Source organism: Sinocyclocheilus grahami, unplaced genomic scaffold, assembly GCF_001515645.1.
Source record: "Sinocyclocheilus grahami isolate Dianchi unplaced genomic scaffold, SAMN03320097.WGS_v1.1 scaffold303.1, whole genome shotgun sequence".
In the NCBI taxonomy this organism is placed as follows: Eukaryota; Metazoa; Chordata; class Actinopteri; order Cypriniformes; family Cyprinidae; genus Sinocyclocheilus; species Sinocyclocheilus grahami.
Genome location: NW_015505482.1, coordinates 1,038,545 through 1,049,465, shown reverse-complemented (window position 1 = coordinate 1,049,465; position 10,921 = coordinate 1,038,545). Strand labels below are relative to the sequence as shown.

The 10,921-nt window shown below is 40.3% G+C and overlaps 1 protein-coding gene across 1 annotated transcript in view; it reads right to left on the bottom strand.

Annotated features, from left to right (window-relative positions):
* Positions 1-10,921, bottom strand: part of baz2a (bromodomain adjacent to zinc finger domain, 2A) — a 47,222-nt gene that overhangs the window by 27,705 nt on the left and 8,596 nt on the right. Inside the window, exons 4-8 of the mRNA XM_016293474.1 lie at positions 8,414-8,503; positions 4,820-6,484; positions 3,548-3,760; positions 3,020-3,406; positions 2,844-2,904 (exon numbers count right to left, since the gene is read on the bottom strand). Coding sequence (XP_016148960.1) covers positions 2,844-2,904; positions 3,020-3,406; positions 3,548-3,760; positions 4,820-6,484; positions 8,414-8,503 — 2,416 coding nt within the window. The remainder of the gene's footprint in view (positions 1-2,843; positions 2,905-3,019; positions 3,407-3,547; positions 3,761-4,819; positions 6,485-8,413; positions 8,504-10,921) is intronic.

Sequence of the window (10,921 nt, the reverse complement as noted above, 5' to 3'; positions counted from 1 at the left end):
TTTTGCTTATCTTGAGATTCCTGATCCTGTGTGTTTGTTTTACAGAGCCTGGATTGATGTACTCTAACAAGAGTCCCACCATGTCTAACAAATACAACAGCTCCATCTTGACAAATAAAGTGAAAGTGACGTGACATGTGGCTAAGTATGGTGACCCATACTCGGAATTAGTGCTCTGCATTTATCCCATCCAAAGTGCGCACACACATCGTGAACACGCACCCGGAGCAGTGTGATAACTACCCCTGGCCCCTTCCATTCAGGACAGTCTGCTCTTTTGTAATATACCTTGTCTCCTGTCACATACACGTCAGCTGTGGGCCTAAGCTGCCTACGTAGTGCCCTTCTTATTCACTCAGAAGACTCTGATTCTGTAAATGCTTTCCTAGAAGCATGTAAAGCAGAAATGGGTTCTCCTACTTTAGCACTCACAGTGGTACCTTCTAGAGCAGGCAATTTATCAACTACTACAGAAGGAAGGTTAGGATTCTGTTCAAACACTAATTGGTATGGACTGTAGCCATGAACATTCAACATACTGTTCTTAGCCATGAGGGCCCAGTCAAGGGCAGTGTGCCAGTCACATCCATTTTCTCGCTTGACCTTCAGGATGATCTCGGTGAGTGTTTGGTTATGTCTCTCGAGTAGTCTGTTGCTCCAGGGACTGTATCCAGCTGTTGTTCTTGTCTCGATGTTAATGTTTTCAGCCTTGTCTCTGATTTCTTGGTTGTTGAATTCCCCTCCATTATCACTGTACAGCTTCTGGGGGGCACCATGGACACTTATCCAAGTGTGAATGAAGGAGTTGACCATTTCAGATGACTTTGTTTTCACAATGTTTCCGGCGCTGAAACGTGTACAGTGGTCGATTATGTGAAGATACCATACACCTGGTTCTAACTCATGTAGATCCACTGCCACCGTCGCATTATCTTCTGAAGCCATGGGCAACCCCACAGCAGGCTTTGTCCTCTTGTACTTTTGGCATATTTCACAGTCATATACTATTTGGCGTAGAACAGTAAAACATTCTTTGTCCTTATTTCCTGAACTGTGAATGAGCCTCTGTAGCCTGTCTGCCAACGCGTGACCAAACTGTTTATGGAGCTTCAGAAGGACTTTGCGTTTCTCATCTGGAGACATATTTTCTGTCACTGTTAGAACTTCCTCTTCAGTTTGATCTTTTTTAGTGTCTTTGTCTCTGATATCGACACAGTAATGTCCAGAACTAGGACATTCCTTTAATCACCTCATTGCTCACATATGCAACACGGTTCAACTCCGTTCCTCTACAACAACGCCTCCTTTTTACCCGCGCACTCACCTTTGAACCAGCGCATGCGCTAACCTCATTTTTAACCCGGAAGAACCTTCTTCCATGTGAACAGAGTAGGGAGGAAATAACATGTTAACAGTTTGAAACTGCTAGATAAGTAAGGTAACACTTTAGATTAGGGAACACTATTCACTATTAACTAGTTGCTTATAAAACTGGCTGTGTCTATAGTATTAAAGACTACACAACATTATTATATTATTTTTTAATTAATTTTTAAATGATTATTATTTTAAATTATTGTCCCTGGATCAGTAGGGTACTAATGTTGTGTAGTCTTTAATACTATAGACACAGCCAGTTTTACTCACTGAAAGATTTATTCGTCATAAAACGATTACTTCATAATTGTATTGGAGTCTTACACACATGCTGTACAGATAATGTAGAGTCGTGCATTAATTTGAGAGGTGACAGATATTATGGGAGTGGCTTGGTGGAGCGCAGGAGATGCAGATAACGTGATCTTGACCCTTAAGACACTTTAATGCCGTCACGTAACAAATCTGTTCAAATCTAACATTTTATGAATTGTTAATTACTACATTGAAATAAAAATGTAAAGCCTGTACAAATATTAGAAATCGTGAATCTAAATAACTGGGAATCATGTAAAAAATAAAAACAGTGCACATTTCATTTATTTATTAAAGTGACGTGACATGTGGCCAAGTATGGTGACCCTGCATTTATCCCATCCAAAGTGCACACACACAGCAGTGAACACACACACACCGTGAACACACACCCGGAGCAGTAACATGTATGTATGTATATAACATTATAACATGTATGTAGTTTCGTTCGCTTGGCTGCTTCCTTATAAAAGTCCAGAAATTTGTCAAGTTTTTCGCGAGGTGTCTTTTTTAATTATATGATGTCATAACATTGCTGTCTTGCCGCCAGCCAATCGCTGCATTGCTGATCGTGGTTTCGAGTATCGATACATAGCCCCTTTTAAACCAACACATGAACGCGCAATTATCTCCGATAACTCAATCCAGCCAGACTAATCATCAACAACAGCTGCGTTCAAAGAACCGAATTAGCCAGATCCTGATTAACGCGATGATATCGTCTTGGATGTGACTTTTCATCTCGGATGTAATAAGCGACGTACGAAGAACGCGCCCCTGGTGTATTTTGGGCTTGTTTATAATTATTTGGCGACATTCCAACATTTTTGTTTCTGGTTATTATTGCTTTTTTTTGTTACACAAACAATATCTGGCATTTAATTCAATGTTTAAAATGTAAATTATTCCATAATTATTTAATAAATACAGTATGAAGCAGAAAAGCTTACAATCTAGTGTACTTCTTGTATTCAAATACATTAATAAAATAAATACATGTATAATTTAATAAGTAAAAACAATTTTTTTTATTTGATCAATTTTCATTGCACCCCTAAAGTTCTTTTTTCAAATTAGGAGCACATGGGCTCCTTGGGACAAGTGAAGCATCTTGACCTGGCTATCGATACTTTAGATAAAGGACTGCTCACCCATGCTGCAAAGGAAATTGGACTTGCTCTTCAGTTGCAACCCGACGCCTTGGGGTATCACCTGTGACACACAAACAACAGTTTAATCTACTTTAACCTTAGGTGCCAGAAGTATGCAAATAAAAGAGACTGAACACTACTTAAGAACAAAGAGCAAATTTCAAACATGTAGGTACCTGCTGCGGAGCCGTTATCATCGTCATCTTCTTCAGTTTTTCCTTCGGAGAACTCTTTGGCTGGTTTGGGAGGCTTTGCCTCGTTCACGCCTTCTTTCATCTTGCGCTTCCAGATCTTCTTGGGCCGGACTATGGGGCTCTCACTATTGGTCAGGCTTAAGTCACGGACGAAGGTCATTGGATCAATTAAAAGGTGAGGCTGAGCATTTGAAGGAGCTGAGGTATCAGTTGGGACGCCGTCCTGTTCTTTTGCCTCTTTAGAGATTTTCCTCTTCTTCACTGCAGTCGTTGAATTATCGTCAGTTTTCTTTCTCCTCCTAACCTTTTCTTGTTTTGGGCCGTCAGGTGTTATCTTTCGCTTCTTGATCTTGGAATCAGGAGAGCCAACTGGAAACAATTAAGTTAATTAAGACAGCATTAACCTAATTTTGTCCATCTGACTCATTAGAGACAATGACTATCTTTAAAAATAAATCTGTAAACCATTAGCTATGCAAGCATGATCGTAAAATTGAGCAATGCATTTACTCTCAGCGGTAGCAACTGTCGTCTTTGGGGTTCTAGGCTTCCGTGGCTTTTTTGTTGGCATGGCGATGTGGGCTTCAGACATATGTGTGGTCGCCCCTTCAACAGAACCGCTTACGACCGCTTGCAGCGCTTTAACCGTCATTACAGAGAGCGCAGATCTTCTGTCACCTCCTGAAGTATCAGCTCCATTCTCTTTGCCAAGAATATGATCACCTGTGGGGAATAAAATGTATTTTATTTAAACAAGACATCAAAAGATGTCAACAATACATCTGCCAAGCATTCAGACCACCATCTGAAACTTTAGTGTTCAAATACACCTGAATAAAGTGCTAAAATTACACATTATATTTATTATACCAATATATTATACATCCCTAGACAAATATAAGGATGTATAATACTTTGGGACCATATTGGTTACCGGCCAATATCAGTGATTTTTTTTTTTTATCTAGTCGGTTGATATTGGATATGCATTTGGTACATGCCCATTACCTTTACTGTCATCGACGGCTCTCTCTAGGCATCTTCAGGTCACTTCTGACCAAAAGATTTTACATTTCGAAATATTAAAAATCATAGCTTCATCAGAACGGTACAAAACTTGGTAACTTTAATGGCATTTGGTATGTGAACGCAATTTGAGGGCACGATTCAAAAAGGCTAAATGGGCATTAAAAAAAAAAAAAAAGAGTCACGTTTGGGGATAGCTTCATCAGAACGGTACAAAACTTGGTAACTTTAATGGCATTTGGTATGTGAACGCAATTTGAGGGCACGATTCAAAAAGGCTAAATGGGCATTCAAAAAAAAAAAAAGAGTCACGCTTGTGGTCTTCGCTGTAAGAAATGACCACCATAGGAAATGATTGGGAAATGGGAAAATACAGAAAACTATTTGTGTACACAATCTGCCATGATGCAGAGAAAAAGAGCACAGCTAGTCTCTATTTTAACCTAAAATACAGTATTAAAAAAAAAATTCAATTGGGAAAAAAATGGATAATTATTATTGCATAAGCATTAATTGGTACCATAAAATTCTTTCAAAATACAAAAAGAAAAAATATTATAGAACAAAAATTTGGTCACTTTTGACCAGCAAGGTACCAAGAGTGACCCAAAAATGAAGAGGCTTGGAGGGTTAAAACTAATCAATAAAAACACTAATAATTTAACAACACTATTAACTGTAATCTTCAGCAAATGAACAGATTCACTTTTTTATTAATCCATTATTAGTTCAATATTAGTGCATTGGAAATCTCACCTTTGATAGAGTGTGTAGAGGCATTAATCGATGCAGAAAGCAGGGAGGAGCAGTTTTGTGACGTGTCGTTTAAAGAGTCATCCAGTAGAGACGTGGTATCTTTGAGGGACGCCTCCTCGGTGGAACTGGTAGAGGTCATGGAGCTGTTCAAGTTTTCTTCTTCACAAGAAGTGTCCTGCAAGTCCCTGGAGACATCAATCATGGATTCTTCTGTAAACTTTGATTGGTCTCCAGTCTGGGAAAGACTATAAGAATTATCAAAAGTGTCCATCATTGAACTCCCATCCTCAGCTCTTGAGCTTTCAAGGTAGGTTGACTCGGCCAAGGACGGATAGTCCAGTGACGTGTCAGTGCTAAAAGAATCATTTAAAGTCTCACTTTCTCCTTTCCTCGGGGCAGCCTGATCTCTGATACCATTAGAGTCCTTTCTGCCAGTGGCCGTAGTGTCTCTTTCAGGCTCCTTTGGAACAATGAAAGCTGGTTCAAGGTTTCGACTATGACTTTGCACCTTATGCATCTCAGCTTGAGTCTCATTGTTGGATGTGCCCATTTTGTTGGATGTGCTCAAGTTTCCAACTTTACTCTGGGAACCACAGGCCTCATGTTTATCATGACTCAGACTAGAGTGTGATTCCCCAAAGTTGTGCCGTAATACACCATGAGAACTCATCTGCCCTGGACTGTGAGAAGAAACATCTACATTTGCCATCATATCTGAATGTTGAGCTGCAGAACCAATGAAGGAACGAGATACATTTGGAGCAGCAGAAACATTGAGACTTGCTGAAGATGCCTGAGAAGAATAGCTAACAACAGGAGGTGGTGCAGATGAAGCCAAAGCGGCAACTTGAGGAGAACCAGCGACCACAGACGGAAGTGCAGAGACTGTCGGGAGAGAGACGTTATCGGCAACAGATGTTGGAGTTGAGGAAGCAGCAGGATGTTTAGGACTCTGACCTGTTAGAGGTGATGCCTCTTGGGGTCCTTTAAGCGGTGCCAACGCAGGAGGAGCGGAGACAACAGATGGAGATGCAGCTAAAGATAGAGGTGTTGGAGAGACCTGTGGACTTTTTGACCCCTGGGCCTCCGCCAGAGGCTGTGCAGCAGGCACCGTTGGAGGATGCATCAAGGTCTTTGAAGAAAACACCACAGGCTGGTTGTGGGAAACAACAGGTGGAGCTCTGGAGCTCTTAGGAGAAGACATTGAAGGAGGTGTACCAAGTCCTGCAGGTGTTCCTTCAGCTGATGAAGGTCCAGAGAATCCAGGTCTTTGGCCTTGGACTGTCTGAAGCGGAGATGGAGGAGACATGGACACATTTGCGCCGACACCCAAAGCTGTAGATAAAGCAAATCCTGAAGGTGAAGGAGAATGTGAATCCAGCCCAGAGACCGTTTTCTGAGGCGGACTAGCTAGTGGTGGAGGAGGTCCAGAGACGGGGGAAGAACTAAGCTCTTTTGCGGCAGCTCCCATCTCCTGACGTTGTTTTACTGGTTTCTCCAAGTCCACGATTGGATGCTGCGCACCTTGGTTATAGTCGGTAGGGGAAACAGGGCCAGCGGGCTTTACAGGAAAACTCTCAGTTTTGGGCAAACGTTGGGGTACAGAGCTTTTCTCCACTCCATTGAAGCCTTTATCCATTTCTTTGAAGGACTCATTCATAGGAACTACAGACCACAAAAAAAAAAAAACACACACAACAGCTGTTAGTAAGACATGTGAGAACATAAAACTGTTGAGACTGGTAGCAAAAATCAAATGGATTTTTAGGTCAGAGATGTGGCCTGGAATGTAGTGCACAATACTGTTAATGTGCAGGGAACTAGAGTTCAAACCCGACTTGGGTTGCGCAATAGCATGTGCACTAAATTCACTCCTTTACACTCACCATATATGTAATGAAATATAAGCTGTGTATAATAAATGAGTGTACAGGCCAAAAATCAACATATGCATCAATGTGGAAACTACAGTAAAGCCTCTGATGGTTGTTGTCTCGTGCTCCTCTGAGCAATTTGAATACAGTGTGAACAAGGTCAAATCAGAGCAAAAAAAATTAAGACACAGACAATGCATTTTGATCTTCAATGAAAAGCACAGTATTGTTGATTGTTTTATTGCATCTAGGCTGCGTGCAGTTTTCCATTGTCTGATGAATGAGGGAGAATGTGGGTGGAAAAGAGAACTGTGGCAAGATATCACCCGTTTACGGACTATTTTTCAGTTTGAATCACTTCCTAATCCAAAAAGTCAGCTACCATTGGTGAAAACACGTCTAACTGGCCTAAAGTTACTTTTGTCAGAGCACAGAATACTAGCGTTGGTGATATTAAAAGCCATTCAGGAAGTGCATGGCTCCACCTAAGTACAGGAAATCAGAACATGCATGATAAAACACGCTGCCATTCTTGTAATCATATTACTTACAGTATGAATGCCAAAGATTATATATTGTTTCCACAAAGCTATCTGCAAACAAGTGCGACAATCTTGTTTTGAAATGCTATAGACCTCATAAAACAAACTGACTATGCAGCTGGTCACATGTGCAACATACCAAAATGTTTTATTAATTTAAGACAGCACAGTAGTATGCATAGATCTTTACTAAGGCTTAATTTAAGATGGGAAAAAAGTGAGAATTGGGCAGGAGTGCCACCACTTAATACCACAGTTTTATAGTTAACAAAAAAAAACTGATAAAGAAATAATGTAATTTTGTTTTTTGTTTAATTAAAAATTACATGAATACATGATAAATCCACCATTCAAACTGTGTTTTTGCCTTAGCCTAAATCACTACAGTAAGAGCCAAAGTACAACCAAAACAGTGTTTTATTTATTAAATGCTAGAGGGACGTTACATAGCGGACATACCGTTTTAATGGGAAAATTAAAAATTAAAACACAGTTTCAAGATTCTAAAACTAACTAAAATAATATCAAATTCATTGTTTGTTTTTATTTCCTCTATTAAACATGAAAATGCTACTCATTAGAAATTAGTGCTGCACGATTGTGACAAATCATACCTGTCGATTATTCCCTTTAAATTGTAATTGCAATTATTAATTACAATTATCACAATTTACATTGAATGATGTTTTGAGAAGCTTTATACCATTGTTTGAAGCAACTGCATTCCATATTTTTATATGAAAATAAACAAGCTGAAAACACTCTTACTGAAAAACTTTTAACGCCTTTCTATAGCATTAAGCCTTAAACGCATCTTAACCACACCGAATAATGCAAGTGGACCTTATCACTTTTTTTTTAATTGCACCTTTGAATGATTACGAAATTGTGGCATCCACAATTGTAATAACGATTAGAAATTCAATTAATTGTGCAGCCCTAACAGTAACAACACTAGACTGCGCTGAGAAATCTGATGTTGTTAAATATATAGCACTTTAACTGTCAGCCCTACAATACTAACTAATGCAAAAAATAAATAAATAATAAATTAAAACAAATGAGATTATTAAAAATAAAACCTAAACTGAAATTACAAATTAAAAACTACATAAAAAATCTAAACCGTAACAACCCTGTTTCCAACACTCTGAGGCCTGTTTGTGGCAGTTGCTCACCTTGCATCTCTCTGCTCTTAGGCGAACCGCTATCAGGCACAGCAGAAGGGGACCTCATTGGGACCGGCACGTGATGGGGACTGCTTCTGCCTCCTCCACTGGCCATGTGATGGTGCTGAGGGCTTCCTCGTGGAGGCGTAAAGCTCTGCGCGGCAGGTGGTATCATCTGAGTCGGTGCTTGAGACTGAGTTGGGGCCTGCGGTTGGGACTGGTGCGATGGATGCTGGTAATACGGCATTCCATTAGGCATCACACCATAATGCTGCTGCTGCTGCTGTTGCTGCTGCTGGTGTTGAGGCGGGTGGTGGTGTGAATGGTGTTGGAGATGATGCGCCGTTGCAGACTGGTGCTGCAAGGCCGGAGGCTGCTGGTGATGCTGGGACGCTGGGATCCCCTGGCTGGGAAATGTCCCATACATGCTTTGAGAGTTATATCCCATGGGCATCGAAGATCCCCCCTGCGGCTGCCCAGGATTTCCCCTTCCCCAATACTGCAGCCCAGCGCCCGGAGATTGCCGGGACGGTCCCATACTTCCGTTGACTTGGTACGGTCCATGGCCCTGGAAGTGGAGCTGAGGCTGCTGTGGTTGTATCCCACCCTGGGAGCCAGGTTTCTGGAGCAACCCGTGGGGCGGGACGGGCCCCATCGCTGGGTTGTACTGAGACTGGCCCCACAGATAGTCAAACCCCATGCTGCCTGGGAGGAGATGGCTGCTCATATGAGGATAAGAGGAAGAGGGAGGGAGGGTGCCTGGCTGGCCGCTCCCACCTGCAGTAGTGATGCCGTTCACATTCATTTCGCCATTCAGATCTGTGTGACGAACAGCATCAATTAAAAACGGAGCATTAAAGGGATAGACCACCCAAATATGAAAATTCTGTCATTAATTACTCATCCTCATGTCGTTCCAAACCTGCAAGACATTCGTTCATCTTCGGAACACAAATTAAGATATTTTTGATGAAATCCGAGAGCGTTCTGACCCTCTATAGACAGCAAGGGAACTACCACAATTAACATCCAGAAACACAGTAAGGAAATCGTAAAAAAAAAAAAAAAAATCCATGTGACATCAGTGGTTCAACCGTAATTTTTTGAAGCCACGAGAATAAATTTTGTGCGCAAACAAAACAAAAATAACAATGTAAGCATGTGGTTCTGCTGACACAGAAGAGCATTCAGATCAAAGCATGTGCATACGTCACGTAACAACCAAAAACCAGGAAGGAAAACGTAAAAAAAAAAAAAAAAATCCATGTGACATCAGTGGTTCAACCGTAATTTTTTGAAGCCACAGAAATACTTTTTGTGCGCAAGAGAAAACAAAAATAACAAGGAGACGACAAATTGTTGAATAAAGTCGTTATTTTTGTTTCTTCGCGCACAAAACGTCTTTTCATGGCTTCAAAAAATTACGGTTGAACCACTGACGTCACATGGACTATTTTAATGATGTTCTTACTACCTTTCTGGGCCTTGAACTAGGGCTGGGCGATTTTTCAGATTTTATCGATTCATTCGATAATGAATTTTGCCACGATTATATTTTTTAGAAATCGAGGAATCGCGATTTTGAATAGAAATATTGCCAAACGTTAGAATTAGACACTTTGACTATGCCAATGATAACAGTAAAGAGAAAAGAACGATCGAACCGCATGTCGGTGCACGTGACTAACTGATCACGTGTGATGCGCTCGTATCACACAGAATGCGCTTTTGTGTTGACAAAGATGCGACGCGGGCAGTGGAATAGGAAAAACATGCAATAAGATGGGAGTGAACTTCTTTTAACTTGAGCGCCGCATTTTTAGAATGCCGTTTCATGCATGAGACACTGCAAGAGACACGAGCTCAACAGTCAGACGTGTCCATGTTTACACATAAAAAAACAATGGAAAAGTAGCATAGGCGAATAAAAAAAACCTGTGACTGCTACTGTACGTCTGCTATTTCATGTTTGCATCATGGTGACAGGCTGAAAGCTGCAGTTGTTTTTACAGAACATCTATAGTTAATGATAGTGTACTTGTGTTATACCTTCAGTCATTCTGAATTTGAATTTCCTTGATTTTCTGAACATATAATATGCATAAGACACGTTTGTACAATATGTATTTGTAGTTCATGCATCTTTTCTGCAAAGATATTTAACAAGTGATTTGTTTAACATTTACATCATGTTGACAACTTCATGGGTGGTGCACTTGGAATAGAATTTTCTTTAAATAGAGGGTTAATAACGAAAAAGTTACTTGAATCATGTTGTAGTTGGGTCAAAGACGAAAAAGGGTTTAAGCATAAAAACAATAAGTGTAATACTGCTTTAAATTGTTGTTGTTTTTCCCAATAAATATCATACATTTTCCCCTGATTTACAGAAGACACCCACTAAAATGTAATTCAGTGTAACAATCTTGTCAGGCATATTTACAACAAAAATCAATTTATGACATTAAAAGACTAATTACTTTCACCCCAAATACTAATTAGTTGTAATTTTAAATT